Below are 21,278 nucleotides of genomic sequence, written 5' to 3'. Positions count from 1 at the left end.
TCTTGAGTGAACGGCGATTTCAAACACGTGTCTTTCGAACAATTTGTCAGCCATGCGACGTAATGAGTTCTGTACGGGTTGTAAAGTGCTTGCGTTTATACGATGTGGTCGATGTAGAGATTATAAACGAAACGTCAAATTCTGGACGCGCACTTGGATGCGTGAAAACAAAACAAATCATTGTTAAGTACACTACTTTTATCATAATTTAACTATTCACGTAGATAACTAGATCCGACATGGCTGATGTGCGTGATATTCTCGAGCTGGAGCGTCCAGTAACGCCAGAGCTAACAAAAGAAGCATTGCTGAACTCCAAGAAGCGAACTGTGGAAAGGTAACGCAGTGGAAAGCTGATCCTGTTGGGGGTAATAACAAGAATGTCTGTTTTCAGGAAAATTGTGGCCAAACGTCCGGAGGGCATGCACCGCGAGGTGTTCGCCTTGCTCTACAACGATAACAAGGATGCCCCACCACTTCTACCCACGGACACAGTGTCCGGCTACAAAAAGACGAAGGCCCGACTGGGCATGAAAAAAGTGCGTCGATGGGAGTGGGCTCCTTTCGTTAATCCAGCACGAAGCGATGGTGCTGTCTTCCATCACTGGAAGCGCGTTTCGGATGAGCAAAAAGAATACCCTTTTGCTAAGTTTAACAAACAGCTCGACATACCCACGTACACGCTGAACGAGTACAATGCGCATTTGAAAACGACCAAATGGACGAAACAGCAGACGGATCATTTGTTCGATCTAGCCAAACGGTTCGACGTTCGATTTATCGTCATGTGTGACCGTTGGGAACGGGCGAATTATGGCATTAAGTCAGTGGAGGATCTCAAGGAGCGCTACTACGAGGTAGTGGGCATACTGAACAAGGTGCGCAACAACAATGGTCACGGAGGTTCAGAGAAAAAGGTGTATGTATTCGATGCGGAGCACGAGCGACGGAGGAAGGAGCAGTTAAAGAAGTTGTTTGATCGCACACCGAAGCAAGTTGAGGAGGAACAGCAGTTGCTGAACGAGTTGAAGAAGATTGAGGCGCGTAAGAAGGAACGCGAGCGAAAGACGCAAGATCTGCAGAAGCTTATCTCACAGGCGGACCAGCAGCAGACGGAACACCATCAGAAGGAACAGCAACAACATCACCATCAGCACCAAACACACGGCAACCAGAGCACATCTCACAAAAAGCAGGACAAAAAGCTGAACAAGAAAAAAATCCAACAACAGCCACGCACTTCCAAGGTGGATTCGGTTGTCAGCGCGGTTGAGAGTGCTGGCATTAAGTTTACCGATCTGCGTGGCACGGGTGTATCGTTGCGATCACAGAAGATGAAGCTACCGGCTAATGTTGGTCAAAAGAAAGCAAAAGCGCTTGAGCAGGCGTTACAGGAGTTTAAGGTGGATCCAAACCCACCACCAATCGAGGAGATCTGTGTAGCATTTAATGAGCTGCGATCCGACATGGTGTTACTTTGCGAATTGCGTACAGCACTGGCAACGTGCAACTTCGAGCTGGAGAGTCTGAAGCACCAGTACGAGGCACTTTGTCCGGGTAAGACGCTTAACATCCCGTCAGCGCTTATAAATCCTCCGGCAGATGAATCGGAGGGATTAATCGATGGCGATGTAGGAGCGTTGGTTTGATGAATGCCTAAAAATTATATAAATAATCAATAAAAATATTTTTTTCAATTACAACACCGTAATCAATATGACGAAAGAATATTGCTTAGTTTAAACAATGGTGATCTTTTTGTGAAAATTCTAATCAAATTCCTCTCTTTCCTTTCTAACGATTAATAGACCCATTCAAAAGCTCATTAGAGCTACAGCGGTATGGAGAATCATTGTTTTAATGTTATCTATGTATCTTCCCTTTTGTGCAAACATGCATGAGGTCCTTTGACATAGAAGTGCCGTTTCCGGTTTCCCACCGGGATCACGCAACCGTGAACAGGCGCTTCAGAGGTAACGAAAGTTTCGGAAATAACCCAAATAGCCGTTATAGCAGACAGGGATCAGTCAACCGGTTCCCTGAAACGAACGGGAGAAGGATTGTCTCAGGAAACGACAGTAGCAACAAGAGCACCACCGGGACAGCAATGAATGGAAAAATTGTACAAAACGACAAAAGGCGATGGTAGAATAAGTAAGCAGGAAGGATAAAGTTAAAAAAAACGGCGGAAATGTTGAGGTAAAACGTGATGGATTACGAACGGAAAGATTGACCACCGGTGCAGACAGGAAGGACGGGAGGTCGCGTAGGATGAACGTGTAGGTAGAACGAGTCAAAAGGAAACACACCGAACCCCGTGTGTGGGTGAAACGACAAAAAAGGGAATGGGGGTTTGTTTGCGTAAAAAAACGCAGCTCTGCTGAGGGAAACAAAACAAAAGGCACAATAGCGCAAGTCGAAGCGAGAGAGTCGGAACCAGAAAGAGGACGAGAGAGAGAGAGAGCATACACACAAAACAAAAGCGTACACACTCACATCTGGAATCCATGGTTTGGTCGAGCCGCGGATCGTGTCGCGGATCACAGTCGATCGAGTGAACGAGAGAAGACCGCACGCGTTCGTAGCGAAAGTAAACAACTTACGTGTATGCGTTGCGCATTATCGCGTTGTGTCACCGGTGACTAGATGTCGGCAGAAAGCTTGGTAATCGTCTTACCTTAGCTCTTCAGTACGTGGAAAAGTTGTTTAAATGTAAACTTTAGTCTTATCATTGCGTGTAAAAGGTGAAGAATCACAACGATCCAGAAGGGATCTTACCTGCTTGCTGTTTGTGAATATTAGTGAAAAATCAACAAAAACAACGACGGCCTTTCAGAATAATTGCATCAGTGGTCTTATCGGTGCGTTGCCCTAAAAGGTAAAGATCGTCACTGCCGCCGTGAGTGTCCAGAATTGCAAACCGCAAGTGTCGCAAGTGTCGCAAAGTGTCGTACAAATTCGCTATACTACGTTCGGTGCCCGTGCGAATAGTGTACAAGAGAGCTTTAGAGCTTGGTGGAATTTCAAACCCCGCACCCAGGTTGGAAGTTTAGAAGATCTCGTTTAGGGTACGTTTCGATGCGGAGCATATTCCGCTGCCGTGTGTGAATTTTGTTTGGTAGCGGTGGTGCTGTGTTTTGTTGTTTTACCGGTTTTTGGTTCAGTGTGCCCACGACAACTCCTCGCGCAGTTCCAATTATAACGGCCAAATACCCAAGAAAATAAACGACCTCATGAGCTTTCGTTACGGTGGCTTATCTTTCCGTGGGTCTGTGGGTAGTTTTTACACGGGTTTCTCTGGTGATCTCTGGCCTTAGCACTTTCAAACAGGCTGTAGGCGTTGTTAAAATTGTCGTCCAGTGAAGGGATTCAGATATTTGGATCACTTTCCTGTGCTGCTCAGTAGCAGGAACTGAGACCAATCTATACCAATACGCTGTTGGAATACCACTTCTGAAAGAGGGACAACGAATGAATTCCCAGCAATAATACAACGCCCCAGTTGTTACCAGCTTCATAACTTCAACAGCAGAATGAAACCTCAAACAAGGTAAGAGTGCACAAGAAGACTTATTATAATTCATTCTGTAGTTTTCGTAGGTTGATGACTGGTGATCGAAAATGTTTACGCATATTACGGCTACAAAGTATGTCCTTTTCGCTTGATGATGACGTTAGACGAGCACTTGGAGGACATTATCTCGGAACTGTATGCGTGGGAGACATATCTCCTTCCAGATTGTGTTCGCTCGAGTGGCAGCCAGCGAACGACACCATGCCTAGTGCCCCCACGCATGACGCTCGTTTCGCAAGAAAGTGAGTCAAGACCGCGGACAAGACTCGTTCCACCGTTGGCCGTGGGCGGTATCACAGGCGGGCTTTTAACATTCAGCATTAGCGACCATTATTGGGAGGCTTTTTAAAATAATTGTACTTTTTTATCGCTGCTTTCGTAAATTGAAGGTGGGAGGTTATTTGAACGATTATCATGTTGAAAATTTAAAATGTGTATCCCAGGCCTCTTTTTCTCAGTGACGTCGGTGACTTTATCGATAAGTATACGTTCGATGTGTCGATTTTTTATAGCTACATTGGCAAATGAATGCTGGTAGCCGTGGTATGTTTGTTCTACACGATCATCCCGTAACGAGACGCTCAAACAGCGTCGTTTGTTAGAGGGAAGATTAATAGGTAGTAATAAATCCCTTGCACGATACTCTAGAGATCAGGGTTGATGGTGTGGTATGTCGTTTCTCCACTTGCTTGCTAATTGTTACCCACGGGGTATGAATCCGTGACACCTCGGTGTGGATGTGTAGGCCGTAGTGTGATGCCGTGGACGTATTGGAGCAATTTCTGAAACCTGTTGACACGGTTACACTCTTATCCGTATCTGTGAGTATATAAGATCGGTATACGTACGCTTAAAGACGCCCTTCAAGGAAGCAGCTACCGGTTTAAATAAGTTGTCTATGATACGGCCCAACAAAAGTCTCTGACAACCATAAGACGATAGACGATGGCCGTTTGTCCTATCCAGAGTTATCACGGGAGGTATATCTAACTTTCTAAGGGGGAAGTTCCATTCCATTGAAGCTATACTAATACCGCTGCGTGAGATTGTACGAAACACCAATCGACACTATCCTTACACAATTAATCATATGCCAAGCATGATCGCTTTGATCATGCGTCGTGCCTTCGCCCTGTGGTGCGCTTTTGGTGAGCGTTTTGTGGTTAGAAGCGTAATCGGAAACGAAATTAATCTTCTCGTATTTTTGGTCTCTATTTACCACGAATCTTACCTGCGGGAAATGACACCCAATTGATAAAACCACAAACACCGAGGCGCGCACTCATCGCGGAGGATGCGGACATCTTATTCTGGCTGGCGGAAGTTTCCTTCAGCTGATTTTGTCATTGGAAGAGGAAATTGAAAGATAGTGGAAATTGTTGATATCTCATACCAGCGATTCAGTGTTCAAAGGCCATTTTTCGACACACAACTTGTTCCACAAATGAATTGTGAAATTCTTCCGCATTCTGAACAGTCGTCTGTTCAGTGGCGTTTGGCATGATGATTGATTATGGGCACGGTTTGTCGTTCCAGATCTAACAACAAACGGTCTGGGAAGACACGTCCGACTGGATTGAAGGCTGGAATCGATCAAGTGCAAGATTATACAAAAGTTGGGTGCCTCCGTTTCGGAGACTCGTTAGGGATTTGTCAGCTTACCAGATCGAGCATGTCCGATATCGCTGTGGTGTTGCTGGTAGCACATTTTGGAACGGAAGTTTTTCGGTTGGAATGTGTTTTTATTTCTAAATTTTCATAACCAGTTTGCAGTAACTGAATTGTCTGTCTTGCAACAGTAGTATAATCCTATAGAATAAGTATGATTGATACTGGGCGTACCGTACTCATCTTGGATATTCAGACAATTTTATGGCGGAAAACATGTTGTTTTTGCTTACGTTTTCAACTTTTATGGTTCAGTTCGCTACGCCAGTTCGTTCTCATCACCGAAGGGAAGTGCATAATGCAGCGGCTGTTACTGTTGCGCCGTCAAAGAACTGTCTCGTCACGGTGCATTGTCATCACTTCCAGCAAAAGGGATTGTAGACTTATACTTGGGCTTGCGGTCGTCAGACAAAGTAGCCAGCTCTTTTCCATTGCGCTTTCCGTTCTTTCTCTTTTATATCATCTGTCCCTTCATGTTTTTTTTTCGGTTCGCCGAGTGTCGAGAATGTGTGTTATCGCGGGTGTCAATTTATTGCTTTCATTAGTTTCGGGTTCCCGCGGAACGCTACCCAAGCCCGGCCAGTAGTGCGCTGTCTGGCCAGTGCTGGTGTCGATGCGACGAATGAGATCTGGTAATTTATTTTTCATTTCAAGAAACTGGCTTTAACCTCACAAGCTGCAGCTGGTCCGTTTCTAATTGTAGCTTATGCGTATTTGATTAGAAACATTGGTCCCAACGTGTGTTGAGATCGCTTCTTGGATTAGTAACACTTTAGTCAGTTACAATGTGTGTCACCTCTGCCGACTCGTTGGAGAATGAACCGCTGCCCGATACTGTACACAATCGAAAGGATGTTTCCGGGTCTGGGTTGTTTTGGAAATGGAAAAATTTACATTCCATTTGTCCCAACATCGTCCACGATCAGGTGCATTATCGGTCGTTTCATCCCGATACAAAGTGTCAAAATAAAGGGCAAAATGCTAAGTTATCGCTATTGGGAAATTCAGAAGATCGCCTTTTCAACAGAACCAAATCCGAAACTAGTGTTTGAAAAGCTTATGCTTAATTCTGGTGCAACAAGCCTCAGACAATGGGTCGAATTATGAGCGAATAAGGGTGTGCCCAGGGTTTGTCGTTTACACAGCGCAGCATAGATTCATCTGCAAAGCTCTACTTCACATGCTCCAAATCATGCTCGAGTGCAACAGCGCAGCAAAGATCCATTGTTGTTAATTGCAATTGCTCCCCTTTTTTCGGGGTGTGTGTATGTGCTCTAGCCTAGTGATCTCTGTAACCACACCAACCTAATGCGGCGCATACCAGTGGACGCGATATTTCCGTTCTGAATGAGCGTTCACGTTCCGCTTGGCGGTTTTATTGTTATTCAAATAAGTCGTTACCCTTTTTCCAGTAGAACCAACAGCGTGAGCGGCGCCTCGTTTGCTGTGCGTTTTCGTAGCGCACAAGAACTATTTTCCATCCAGCACACCACGGTTATGTTCCGCGTAGTTCTTACGGAGTTTGCGGGCATATTGGTTCGTCGTCGCCGGTCGAATTTGTCACCCGGCATTGGCGACTCTCTCAGCCCTTTCCGCAACATAGATCGGTGCATTGTATTCAAATTTCTCAACGGCAACAGTTCTTGCCGATCTCCATAAAAGAATTCCTGCTCTGGGAGTTCTGGTTCTAGGAACGAAGATCGTATGTTTCGTCGCCGTCTCGAATAACTTTTCCATCGGCATCACGCTACGAGTGAGACGATGATGTATGCATTTATACATACACGAAACAGCACGCTCAGTTAGGAAGCTTCGGTAGGAGGTTTTCTCTGTTGGTTACGAGTGTCCAAACGAAGGCTCCCAGTGGAACAGCCTGTTCGCAGTGCCATTACAGCGTGACAAATGTCATTGTTTTGTTGTTGCTTCTTGACGTGTCTCTCGAGATGTACGGAACAGAACACGGGACCATCCCCGAGCGGATGGTCTGCTTTTCCGATAGCTGATGAAATAAAAACTAAAACTACATTGTAAATCGAAAAGGAGCGGCCAACGATGGTCAATGCGAGATCCGAGATGTGACAATCAAAATGCAGAAAAAAAGGAAAAGAATCAATTCAACACTCTCCACACCCAGCTGTGGCGGTCTCTTCCTTTGGGGTGGTGATCACAACGGGTAGTCTGATTCGGTACGTAGCTGTGGGGTTGTTTTTTTGGGAGATGAGAAATCTATACAAACACACGCATGTGGCGACATTATTCAAAATGCTGTGCTATGGTTCGGATGGTTTGCGAGCTGGGATGCTGACACGGCACTCTTCTGCTGTTGCTATCTTGGCCGTTTCCCAGTCATATGTATGCCGGTGTACGGTCCCGATGTAGCTCTCCATTTAAGGGGCGCTCCCACTTTTATACAACGATGCTGATGTTCTGGAGCAGCAACAGTTACCAATTATTACACACTTGATGCTCGAGCAGCATGAGTGAAGCAACAAAGTTAAGGGACAAATGGTGTAATTGGGAGGAGAAGGAATTATGTTTCCTTTTGCTTGCGAGCGATTGTTTGTAAATAAGGATTGCGTCGTGCTCTTTGAGTTTGGAGCATCTGTGAGGCTTCTAGGTATTCATCGAAGCGTTTTTGGAAAGTTTATGCGAAAGTTTTGAAGTAGGTCTGAAATTTTGGTTCGGAGTTTTAGACATCTAAAACTGAAGAAATATCGCCACAAGTACGCCGGGTGAGCAGCAACATTAAATCACCGATCAAATTGCACACCAGAGCCAACGCACACACGCTAACCAATAATGCGTTCCACACGACCCAAATGCATGGGCAGTACATTAATCTTCCATCCGCTGCTGCTCGGAACTGCATAGCGGTAGGTCCATTTCCCATTTCTCCGATCGCACCAAGAGGAATCGATCGTAAACTATCGCATCTTGCGGCTCGATGCGCAATAAAACAGTACAAAGTTACGAGACCCCGGCTACAACCGGAACGCTCTGCTTCGTCCGCCCTTTTTTCGGGTGGGGAGTGGGCAAAGCGTTGTCCGCCGTGCTATTCGAAAGCGATACCAGATGTGTGAGGTTAGCCCCCATTTCGATTCGAGGAGGATCGTAACTTTTGCGGTATGCGGGATGTTGTGTCTAGACAGCGTAAGATTCTACGTCGACTGTTTGATGTGTGGCATGCTGGAACATTTATAAAAGGTACGGATGCATCGGTTGATGATGCAGTCGGTGTATGCTTGGAGTGGTAAACAAACAGAATCGATCGTATAATATCTGCAGTTGAGTAGTTAATCTCGCCGGTTGTACGCTAAAGGCTCTCGTGAGAAATGATTGAAGTTAAAATATCAAAGTTCTCCTGGTTTGCCTGGAATTAATAATTCCGTCATTTATTTGATCACATTGAACACCACAAACTGTCAAAGGGCCCTTGAGTCAGCGGCCAAGAACAAACGATTGCAAAAGAACATATTCCTTTTGCTACATTTGCTTGCCGTTTGAACATTGGCCATTGCAATGGTCGGATGTCGCGCAGTAAGCGGTGATAATGATGGCAATGATGATGACTACAACTTCGTCCCACCTCCCAGTGATCGCCGTTTAGGGATCGAGCAAGAGGTGCGCGCGATCACTACGAATAGCGAACAAATTTATAGCCACCGGAGGCAGTAAGCGCGTGGGCGACTCGTGCGACTCGAGTTGAAACACGATTTCATCATGAGTTTCTCCGGCCATGTCAGAGGCGTTCACCGTCGCGATGTCTATTTGAAAGCGCCAGCATTTCGAGATGTCCGGGACATTACGAACACCGGGGAGCTACCGGACCGCACCGGGGAAGCCTGGCGGAACTGGTAGCGGGTGGATTCAAGTTTTCGGTATATCATTACCGAGTGCCGACTAATAACTTGGAGCGAAGTGTATCGCATTGGAACAGCCGAATAGCCAACTGGTTTAGTTTCGTGGAGGGTTTTGGGGCTTACGTCTAAATCGGATTGACTGGCTAGATGGCTTTTAGCAGTTGGTAGTCCTCGTTCAGCATTACTCTCCCGATGTGTACCCTAAAGTAAGCCACGTTTTGCATCGGAGGACGACAATCCACGGTGATAGTGTGGAATCTGGTGATTTCCTTTTTTGTTGAAGCATCCTCTAACCTTAGCGCTGACCCGAGTGGGGTCAGTTTGTTGTGCGCGTAGTCAACTGTAGACACTCATAGCAACTGTGGCTTGAGCCGGGCGACTTACAACGTTTCTGCATTCCTGAATGCTGTGGATGTAAATTTCCCCAAACAATAGATCAAGCTGTGCGGTGACTTGGTGCGTTGCTGGTACTTTGCCAAGCTTCCCGTAGCTTTGTCGCATTGGATTACTCGGTGGAGTTTGTTGGCGTTTTGTGGTATGCGTGTTTCGCTCAAAGTTTCCTCGGCCCACCCGCTGTTTACCGCTCACGGACAGGACAGGAGATCATTGGACGGGGTGGTGTTTAGCAAACAAACGCGCGGGACCTAGATTTTGTGTAACCAGCATGGATCGGCCGTCTGGCTCGGTCGAACTGAAACGCAGAAACGCCACGAAGCAGCTACGTGTTCTTATCCTCCCTAGGGAGTAGGGTACCATGTTGGGCCATTCCATGGCTGTTTTTTTTTATTCGTTTTCATGGCTCTTCATTCGATGCTGGGACTGATAAGATCACACATGCATCATGGGCGACGCATTTACCAGTAACGCATTGCACCGCCACGTCTGCATCTAACTCTTGTGGACCCTTTTCACTTTCGTCCCACTAGAAATAAAGGCGGTTGACATGTACGGTGGATTAAGAGTCCGTATATGGAGGTTTGGGATTTACTGGGCCCTTTTAAAGGCCACTTGCAAGAAGCTCTCACTCTCGAAGAATAGCACGGCGGTCGATTGATAGTAAGCTTCGTGAAAGAACTTACCGCTTGTGCGTGATGGAATTGTTTGCTCTGGAGCACTACGCTACCGCCGCACTGGACGTGGATCGGGAGTTGCATGAAGTAAGGAAAGACTTGTGATTTAAAAGCGGTACTCAGGAACGAGGCTCAACGGTGGAGAAACTAGCTAGAGATGTTTGCTTTTCATCTCTCCTCTACCTCTACGCGTAATCTCATGGAAAGAAGTGCATTTCGAGGTGCAAAGGGTTGGCATCGAGACGTAAACGACAGCATGCGTATGCTCTTTGCATAAGCGCTTAGGTTGCGCTGGGGCCAATTGTTTACCAAGTATGGTGACACGATCTGTACCTTCGTATTACGCCCTGCCAAGGTAACTAAAGCGTTTATTTGAATGTAAAATATTTGATCGAAAGAGAGAAAAATAGGCACGAAAACTATTGCCGGATCGAATGTGTGATAAATGTTGGTAAAGAGTTGGATAAATCCTTTGGCTGACAGACTTAGTAGTGGAAGTTGGTCGATGTACGGAGGAATAATACCTCTGCTAGATTGACTTCGGAAGGTGCACAAATGAACATAAATTTCGTGATTATCTATATTTATGGCGAAAACATTGAGGTGGTGCTACCGCACTGGTTAACTGTTTGGGAATTTATAATACCAGTTCGTTATGATCCAGCATCTCTAAACCGCCGCGACTTATCAGAGCGATCGCTAGTTTCGTTCGCTCACACGAGGTACGTGTGGAAGATCGTAAAAAGTAATTACAATTCTGGCCGTGACTTGTTACTGGTCTGTCCTGTTTTCTAGCGTCTACAATGTAGCTAGATCTCTCCATTAGACACCGATTTAACGCGTCCAGTTTCCAAAACAGCTTATGAATGCGGCAATAACGGTTAGTTCCTATAGCCATCTAGTGACACAAAATGTGTCGCCTTCATACCCTTGCATACATTAAGTGCGGCAAGATTTATGTGTTACAGTTTAGAAGGAAATATATTTATGACCATAATATGAAAGACATCTTCCAGCGCCGAGATCACCTCGGAGCTCGGATCCTAAAACTCTCGGCAATGGCTTTCACATTGGAGCCTGTTTGAGAGGGTGTGTTTGAGTAGTGTGTTTTATGTAGAAAGCGTTCCGTTCCGAATAATCTTTTCGGCAAAATTTATGTGCCAATGTGTCCATGTAAGGGAACTCGCTTCAATATTTGAATACGTATGGATATGGTTTTGGGAAAACATTGCGGATAGAAAAAAATGGAATCAACCCGGCCACTCGGCCAGAATGACTGATGCCGAATCGCTTTTGCTAGCACTCCATCTTATCCATCCCGATCCTACCATTTGTGATCTAATAATGTGACTTAAATGAACCTGCAAGCGATTCGCCGACCGTAATGGTACCCATTTTTGGGCAACAGTTGTCATTAATATCTGTCGCTTTAAAATGGGCTTCTTTTCGGCTTCGTTGATAAGCGTCACGAGTGAGAAGAAAACGGGACACCTAAGATGCAAATGAGGATGTAGAGAGCGGTCCGGTTGGGTGGATAGCATAATTTATGACACTCATTATCGTCTTTAATCGATCCTTAAGCTACGATATGCAAAAATTAGCGACTGAGATGCAACCTGGATGGGTTTTAATCTCGAACATCCTTGGATAGATGGTTGTCTCTGTTGTTCTCTTACCATCGAGTTTATGGTAGATTTATGCATCATCGGCTTAGCGATGTTATATGGCAATAATGTTTTGGGCTAAACAAAAAGCAAATTTCGTAGAAATACTTAGCGCACGAGTAAGGGATAGGAATTTCAATGCCTCACCTTGAATCACACATCGGGAGATTCTCGCCGGATTGGGATCCCGAAAATCGGCGGGACAGAAATTCGAGCATTAATAATTTTTGGTATTTCGGTAAGAAGCCGGGCGACGAAACGATTAGGATAGAAGAAGCAGCGACAGTGTTGTCCGTATTAGTAGCAGGAAAAAAGGTTACGCAATTCCAGCAGAGCAGGAATGGTTCGCGACGACTGTTTGGAGCTCGTGTTCGCGGAGGTGTAAACGCTATTAATATGGCACTGGAACATGCACGCTGGTGGTCTGCTTCTGATGGCAGCGTAGCTTAACCTTCCTTGTGGCCACAAGACAAGCTGTTATGTTTTCTTTTTTTGGATCGGATTTTACGATACTTTATGGACGAGTTTTTGCTCGGTTAATGCTATTCAATACCTTGAATGGTTCGCTCGATCGGCGTTCGGTTGGAAATGGGTTTGCTTAGCTACGGGATACGGGAGTCAATATAAACGATTCTGTTTGATTAGATAACGATGGTCCAGTTCGAAGGTTCGCTTATCGGTGATGCTCGCTTCTGGCAAATTGTTGGCAAGTAGTTGATTGATGTTATCCTAATGTTGCTGACCGAATGTCGGAACGCTTTTTGTGTGTGTGTTTTTTTGTTTCTTCAAGATGATATAAAATTTACAAGAAGAAAGGAGCATGAAGGAGAAATAACAACTGTCTATAAATAGTCATCTTTTTTGCTAGTATTTCATAAGTCAGCTTAACCAAGCAAGTTTCTTCAAGATATTTGTGTGTCAAGTCACTGGATGAAGTCGACCTTCAGTCAGTTTTCGGCATAATATCTTACCATATGTAGAGCGCCGCTCATTGCTTACGTAATGAGCTAATGACCTAACCGACAAGTTGTTAATTGTCCACAACAGTTTGTTAAGCGGTATTGTGTTTTAGAGTAATAGCTGTATACTACTTCCATAACTTAAAAATGTGTATAACTCCTTGGTACTATCGACGAGCATTTACTGCATAAAGTCGTAAACAAATTAATTAACATGGAATTACGAGAATACACAAAGCCTTCCGACCGCAACTTTTCCACACATTCGTATAGTTTTGGCACGTTGTCGTTAATATGTCATATTATTTTGTCGGCAACGTTGCGAATGATTCTAAGCGCTGGAATTAACCGCTAAAACACGCAACATCCCCCAATAGCCGACGGAGTCAATTAAGCTACTTGAGTTCCACTTTCCGCAGTGGTGGGCCCATTCATCATATTCGAATGTGTGCGAAAACTTTGGCTTGCTTTGTGCATGTTAATTTTGCCAAACTGGTCTAACTTGATCGCCCACAAACCATCAGTCACATTCGCAAAGACCGTTCGGGACTCGGTGAGTGTGTGGGAGTCGCACGTTAGCTTGCTACATTTTAATTTGCCCACCATGTGCACACGCCGGTGTCCATGTACCAAGAGAGTTGGCATCAGTAGCCCACCAACGCAACCGTCATAATTGAGGACAACTTTACAGGCGGGCGAGACATTGCATTGCAGTTTGAGCTCTGAGATGTGTTTTTTTGCAGAAGTGGAAGATGTTTATGCTTTGGCGTCATGGCAGGGGTTCGACACTTAAAACCTGAATGTGCACATCCACAGCTCGATTGCTCGATTCGTTTAGTTTTATTTTATTGATGCAGATTGAGCGATTGTGCACGCAGCAGGTGCTTTGCCGCAGCAGACAACGTTGGCGGTGTCGGCCTGCATTCTATCAAATTGTCGTCTGCACTGACTAGTGGGCGTCTTACAGAGGTGATCTTGTGAGTGGACAGTACGCAACGTTGAGTGATGTTTCATTGTACCAGAACTCGGTCGGCAGTTCGTGAGGTAAAAGTCATGGCAATAAGATCAGTACAGTTCGGGCCGTAAGTTTACGGCAACAGTACTCTTCGTCGTACATAATATTGAAATTTCAATAAAATTGGTGATGATAATAAAATAAAAGCTCTCGGCGGAAAGCTCTCAAATAGCCCCGAAAATTGTAGAATGGATATGATTAATCCATGATCAGTCTACAAAAAAACATCACTCACTGTACACAAACGAGGCACAACCCAGCTGCAACAGACGATCATCACCCTTCTTTTGCCTTCCACTTTCCATTTCCATCTTAATCCTCAAGGCGGCTCCGAGTCGCTAAGAACGTTAGTAAGGGCGCCAACGAAACAAAGAACAACCAAACGGCTGCGACTTTGAGATGACGTTTGCTCTCCAAGATCGTCGCAAAGGTAAATCTTTCGCCCTTTGGCAAACAAGGAACGAAACGACATACCCGTTGAATTAATCAGCACGACCGACGATCGTCGTGTGTTGCTCACCGTTCGAGAATGTGTGTCCCGTCACTGTGGTTGGGGACTCGTGTGCAATCGTTGGGAAGGTTCCGTCCCGTTTGTACATGGTCCGGTGGTCAATTTCTTGCAATTGGCTCACGAATTCCTTACCTTTGGAGCGAACTCACTTTTCCTCCATTGTATATCAAGTGATCAATCTGATCGCCGCTAAAGCTCGGCTCGATGACATTTGCATTTGCCACTGGATGAAAGTTGAATCCATTTTTCTGCTCACCTCAAAATGTTTGCTTTATATTACCAAATGTTGCATTTATTTTGCTATCAGTCAAGATGCATGTTGGTTGAGGAATTGAAGATGAATTTTAACCAATTAAGCTAACTTAGACGCTCATCTGCTGTTTTGTGATCAGCATAAAGCATTCATAAACAACTGTTTTTATTGATTTGATGGATTTGTTTCGACGTTTCAACGAAACATGTTTCGCGTGTGTGCTCAGGAAGCAGCTGAATCAACAGGTGCACACAGAGAGTTGAAAAGATGTAGGTTAGGAGAATATGTTTGCCGGATATGAATGATGTAAGCAAATTTCAGGATTCCTGTTTTTAACGATTGGGACACAGTAGACACAACATACAAGAAGGGTTTTTCTCTCTGTGTTTAAAGTCTCTTACTATCTCAATGGGGTTTGAGAATGGGGTTTGCTTACTCACATTCATCAGCGAATTACTTGCTGTCGTGGTCCGCACGTCCACGCTACCTGTCAGGAGTAAGGTAACATAATTAGTCGTTTTGTAATGCTGAAGCATGAATTTGTATGCTTGAAGCGGCTCCCACCGGTGGTGTACTATTTACTCACACATGTTTGCTTTGCTGTTACTACCTTGAAAGCCGTTTGCCGTCCTTGAAGCGATTATCTAGCACAAAACGGGATGAAGATGAGTTCATCTTACGGTCGCGCACGTCTTGACGTCTATTAGAGGGAAAGTGTTTGAAAAGTCGTAAAAATTAATCACATCACGCAGCACGGACTGTCTTCGGTTGGTGCGTTTCCATCATGTCTGTTTTTTTGAAGGAAAATAAGCCACCACCATAAGAAGAGGATCGCTTCTTCACGGCGATCGAAACTGCCTCGTGTCTTTGACGGATTGATTTATTGCGATGCCGATCGAGGGAAAAAGGCGGCGTTTAGTCTCTAGCGAAAGGGAAGCGATCATTGCGACGGTGAAACCAATTGGTTCGAGAGGGAACAAAAACCGACTCTTGACCAGCGCGCGACGCAAGGGGGTAGGGTATTCATTACCCTCTTCGCTGGCGTTGCAGCGCAAAAGCGAGATGATGGTAAAAGGCGTTTCAGCCGGCCTACGCACACGCGTTCGGCTTTTTGTCATTCCGACTCACGGCTTTGGCGTCGGCTTACCGCGTGAATGAAATCCGATATGTTACGTGAACCGCGCCAGCGTGTGTCGAACTTGCAAGTAAAGGGTGAAGGGCGCATTTCGAACTTATGCGCTTCACATGAAACATTATGCTGATGTGTGTGTTTGTGAGTGTTTTTTTAGTATTATTACAGGCGAATGTAGTTTTTGAAGAAAATTTATATATATGCACATTGTACCAATAAAATTGTTACCATGTCAAACGAATGGCTATAAAAGGGAATTTATGCAACAGAAAAGGGAATGTTTGAGTTCAAGTTTAGATATAACGGACGAATGTCCAATAAATCTTTTACTGTTGTTAAATAAGAAAAAACATATTCTAGATTGATTAATTCAGTAATGGTAAACTCGAAAGGCATTGCATGCGTTGCTGTATCGAATAACATGATCACGTTATACAGGTTGTAATCAAATAGACAAAACCCTTCGCATACACACATCCGTTTGTGAGTGTCCATTTGAATTTCATAATACCGGAAGTGCGGTGTATTGTTTGAGGCCCTGTGGACCATCTCATTACCGTTTACTGTCCTGGCGTGTCGTTTTTCTGCTTAACAAAGCACAATAATAATTTTCCATCCATTCAGCGTTTAGATTTGAAGCGGAACATTGAATGCTTCGGCAAGCGTTTCCAGCTCACTTCCTTAGCTGTCTGCCATCAATTTGTGTGAACATTATTTTCCGTTTGAATGATGACCCTACGTCCAATCAAACGTGATCGGTCGTTATGCTGGCGGGGAAAGGTTCTAAGACACATCGAAAGGGTATGTAGAATGAAGCTTTGCCTACCGTGACAGTGCGATGCATTGGACAACAACAAAAAAGGGCAAGCGTGTGTCTTCTTCACTTCGGTTCCGATCCGTTGATCCGTTAAAGCATACGTTTTTGCGCCTTTCTGTCCCCTGTCCCTGACGAACGTTTGTCACAAGACCGGCATCACTTTCGATGACGAAACCGCACACGCACAAAAACCCGACCAGATCGTTTGGCTGTATCGTGTATCATGTGCCGCCGTTTCGGACACTAACCCCTGGACCCGAATTTCCGATACAATTTGCTTTTTTTTTTGGTTGGTTTTCCGGTGGTATGTCGTGGGACAATTCATTATTTTTTTCGCTTCTATGCTTTGAATTGAGGATCGATGGAAAAACGGTTTCCTCTCTGGAGATGGATTGCCTGATCGTTAGTATTGCTGTACGTCGATGACATGGTTTTTTGCCTTGTTCAAGAACCCTAATTATCGTAAAAGTAATTTTTTCCTCTTTGGGAAACTTCCGTCGGTTCGTCGCTTGGGACCGATTGAAATCCTTTGTTTTTATCCTGTCAGCTTTATTGTGTTTGTGTGTGAGCGTGTTTTTTTAAGTCGTTTTTCCGTTGTGTGATTTGATTTCTTGACAAGTTTTTGTTGCTTAACCTACCCTTCTGGGCGAATTTGTTTTTTTGTTGCAACATGTCACCTGCAGAACACAGATGCATCATTCCACGATCCTGATGACATCAAGAGAGCGAATAATACCGAATACCGAAATACCGAAAAGGTGTGCTTGCGGTTGGTGTTGAAGTGTACCGAAGCTATTAGTACGATTAATATTTTAACTTATTTTATTGTGACTCATGTAACAATGGTCAGTAGAGGAGCGGAACGGGGCGCGTCGCGCGTGGTAACTCAATCGGGCATGTTGCCAATTGGCGGTATAAATTAACAATAACTTATGGGTTAAAGTGCGCTTGATGATTCGCAAGGCTCGGCAAATCCAAACGATGCTCCGGTGATCTTCCCCATCCGCCGTTCGATCGATCATGGCTGTAAATTGTCCATTCGGATGGTTATTACGAAAAATTATGACTTCAAAAATATCGATGCCACACATCCCGCGTGATCATCTCATGACGAGGCGCGATCGCCGTGTAGTGAAGTCAACACAACCCGTCGAACAAGTTTGCCAGTTAGCTGAAGCCTGAAGTGTGCTTGTTGTGCGCGCACCTTCTGTGGGCAGGCGTATTTTTTACTGCGCGTTAGAGACCCCCGGTAATAAGCTGCTCCGTCGCCAGCGGATTCATTTGCTTATTTTGCGTAGGCGCCCCACGACCCTGGATGTTGCGCGGCATCGTCCTCCGGCACGGCAGGTAGGGACTCTGTTTTGGCCAGTCAGCTTCATGCGCTTCGTTCGGTGTATTGTTGGTTTGATGGATCGGGCTGACAAACGATTGTTGATTGCGAATTCAATCTTGTACAGGCTCCGTATGGTGGTGTATGTGAATCGTGCCTTTCTGTACCATGCTTTTCATTAATCGACGCCTACGGAAAAGTGTGTCTGTTTGCGATTGTCCCGAACGAGGGTACGAGTTTTCTTCATTTCGTTAGACGAAACTATCTCTGACTATTGTAGCTAACGAACTGCACGATGATTAAATTCATTATAGCATTCGTGTTATGTTAACCATCGTTTTATATGCTGTTTACTTTTAGTGTTTACTTCCAACGATATACAACCTCTTAAATATCTTCGAGACGTGATATTTAAGACGTTTGCCCGGGAGCACACCCAAACAAGCTACTCACCAAGAAGCCCAACTTAAAGGTGTAAATTCCCCTTGTTTCACATATTGCTGTGAGGGCGATCTGAGTTTTTTCCTATTTCCTACCACCCACCGATATTTCTCACAGCACACTGAGGAAGCTGAGGGAGACTTTCTCTACTAAAAGAGGGAGCGCTTTATTTACACACTTCTTTCACGTTCTACTGTTTGTCGTGTGTTTTCAATGTCCGATACGTCCATTCTCCGACGGTGTGTTTGCAGGCGATGCACACAATTTACACACGTTGCACGTTGCACTCAGCTGCAGGTCGATAGATGGTTGCATTTTTTTAGCTTTTCTTTATCTCATTACATTGTACGTCTTGATTTGGAGCCTTGATATTGTCGAGACCGCCGGGAAGGTACGTTCTAAAGGTGTGGAATTACACGTCTCGTTATGAATGTTTTATATCTTTTGTGACGTGGCAACCCTCACGGTAGATTAGTTTGATTCATTAGTTCATCTCTAACGTGTCCCCTTTTCGACCCGTTGTGCCGTGAGATTACGGACGATGATGCTTTGTTGGCTGGAGAACAACTTCCTTATGCTAATGGAATTAACACCCCAACAAAGCGATCAAGCTGTAAGATGGGCCCGTCGTTATTGGTCCTTCCCGTCTGCCTGCGGTTGGCACCCGACGATCCCAGACTACGAGACACCCGTGGGAGGTACAGCGGACATCCTCTGCTCTGTCGGAGTTCATAACGAACCGATATAACATCAATTGTATGCAGCTTCGCATGTGATGTAGCAAACGTATCGTCTTCTCCATCGGTGTCTCCTGCTGTTCAGGGAAGGTTTTTTTTCTGTGTGTAGGCTTGAAGGCTCCGGATTTGCCCTTCCCGGGGGCGCCTAGATGTCGTGTACTTCCTCACCAGCATCGCCGGTAAGTACGGTTTCTCTGAGGCTCTCGTTTGTGGAGCGGTTACCCGAAGGTTTGCCCTCGATTCATGAAAAGCCACCCGTTGTCACGTACCACAGCGTGTGGAACGATGCGTAGGAGTACTATGCCCAATGCACGCGGAATTATATATTGACATTGTCGAATGCGATGGAGCTCCTTGCAGTAGGGTGAAGGCAATTGGAAAGTAAACGGCGACAGCGGGAATTACAATTGCGGGCATGAAAGTGTAGCATAAAGCAGAAAACAGACCCCGGTGGTGGTAGAAAGTTTAGGGACTCGGTAATGTTCGCTCCGACGCTCCTTGGAGGTCAACAAAATTTGCACCATTCGCGTGGGTCTTAATGGTGGGCACAATCGCCGATAAATTGTTTTGTACAGAAAAGAGGAGAAAGAGCTTATTAATTGAATAACACTGATGAGCGTACGCTCGATCTTGAACCAGCGAACTAGAGAAATTTTTGTTCCTTTTGTACGAAGCAAGCCGTATCGATTCCGGATGATGCTGTCTTTGAGGCAAACTGTGGAAGATAAATTTCGATTTGCGTGTGCTGCGGTAGTTGCAATAGCAGACGAATATATCCTTACTTTTAAGAGCGTTGATCTCCGCAACCAGCCACGTCGTCGTGTTAGACGTCAATGGATGAGTTTGTGTGTGCGTGGTAATAACTTGCCACATTGTGAAAAGATGATGCAGCTGCGTAACTGCAGTTCTAACAAACGATAATTATGCAGCTCAGCTCAACATGTTTCCCACCCACTTGGTGGAACATTATCGGCAGGTCAGAGTGTAGAGTAAACAAGGGTATGACACCACCTATGCCGACTCAGACCTCCCAGCAATTCCGGAACCTCGGAAGTCCCAGTTTGGGTGTGGGAAGGTAAACAAGCCCACAACCCAAGCCCTAGACAGCTCGAGGTTTGCTCTGCACCGTGCCATCTGCTGGTGTACGAGTCCCTTCAACGGACTGGAGCTACATCGGTATATTTGTTTGAACGTGAAGGTCTGGTTGGGGTCCGCGACCAGGTCAACATAGAAAGAGAGAGACATTTCGCTGTAAGAAGCGTAGGTATGATGCGCAAGTTAAGAGTTGATCAAATAATGGATAGAAAATGACTCCCTTTTGGCCCACCAGTGCTTAGACGGATATGCACGGGTAAATATGACGAAAAAACGTTTTTGAAAATTCGTTCCAAGAAACCATTGGTGACATTTATGTTATGAAGCAAGGGTTAGCTGGGCAGGCCCCATAACACATGGGTTCGGTCGCAATCCACAGCTGCAGTAAATGTACTTAGCTGCGGTAGTTAGTGAGGAAAGATAAACCCAATCACGATCCGGAAGAAAGGTCCAAACAAACAGCCTTTTCAAAAATTCCGTTCAGCCGGTGGTCATTAATCGATAAATGTTGTGTCGTGCTCATAAATATTCATCTCCAGCATTGAAAGAGCAGAGACAGATTGGCAGTTTTTGTCGTCTACTTCAAATCCACCAGCGGGGAAAGAAATGTGCAGGAGGAAACCGATCGTTACGGATTTGTCAAAAAAATTGGTTCAGGAACTGTTTCGTCGATGTCATCGGATTATTTTGGGTGGAAGTTTTCGTTCGGTATGTGTAGTTTTGTCCAAGAGAATTGTTTGAAATGTTATAGTGACTGGCAAAAGGTAGCATAGAGCTGTTTTATGCATGGCAGTAAATGTGTGAAGGTGGATTTTATGTGAAAATTTGTTTAAAATGCTAGAAGCGTGCAACAGAAATTAAAACGCCACGCGATCGAGATCGTTGTTTAGTGATCGAGATTTAGGAGATCTTTTTTTATAAACAAATTTCTTACTAGCTTAGACAATGTGTCAATGTGGAGATCAATTCAATTTTATATAGGTTTTAACGAAGATGGGATTATATAGATTCAAATAAAAGGTTTACTCAATTTTAATTTCCTTTTTCCGGCTGTATTGGTTAGTCTTCTGGTAGACAAAAAGGGCATAGTGTATAAAAATACTCTCAACTACGTGATATGCCTTTTGTGCTTCCCATTACCCGTGGCGGAGC

At 45.0% G+C, this 21,278-nt stretch overlaps 2 protein-coding genes across 2 annotated transcripts in view; both read left to right on the top strand.

Annotated features, from left to right (window-relative positions):
* The first annotated feature begins 197 nt into the window (after positions 1–197).
* Positions 198–1,652, top strand: LOC128304931 (DNA methyltransferase 1-associated protein 1). Its single transcript, XM_053042176.1, has 2 exons — positions 198–337; positions 395–1,652. The coding sequence occupies exons 1-2, from the start codon at positions 240–242 to the stop codon at positions 1,647–1,649; spliced, it is 1,353 nt and encodes a 450-aa protein (XP_052898136.1). The 5' UTR covers positions 198–239; the 3' UTR covers positions 1,650–1,652.
* A 1,016-nt stretch (positions 1,653–2,668) lies between these two features.
* Positions 2,669–21,278, top strand: part of LOC128304926 (uncharacterized) — a 29,410-nt gene continuing 10,800 nt past the window's right edge. Inside the window, exon 1 of the mRNA XM_053042168.1 lies at positions 2,669–3,550. Coding sequence (XP_052898128.1) covers positions 3,534–3,550 — 17 coding nt within the window. The 5' untranslated portion in view covers positions 2,669–3,533. The remainder of the gene's footprint in view (positions 3,551–21,278) is intronic.

The sequence above is a fragment of the Anopheles moucheti genome, chromosome 3, assembly GCF_943734755.1.
Source record: "Anopheles moucheti chromosome 3, idAnoMoucSN_F20_07, whole genome shotgun sequence".
Classification (NCBI taxonomy): domain Eukaryota; kingdom Metazoa; phylum Arthropoda; class Insecta; order Diptera; family Culicidae; genus Anopheles; species Anopheles moucheti.
The sequence above is the reverse complement of the archived record's forward strand: the minus strand, read 5'-3'. Positions and strand labels throughout refer to the sequence as shown.

Excerpts from the sequence above, each read along its gene's own strand:
- LOC128304931 (XM_053042176.1), top strand. The coding sequence starts at position 240 with ATGGCTGATGTGCGTGATATTCTCGAGCTGGAGCGTCCAGTAACGCCA. Across the intron at positions 338-394 it reads AAGAAGCGAACTGTGGAAAG|GAAAATTGTGGCCAAACGTC; the intron begins GTAACGCAGTGG and ends GTCTGTTTTCAG.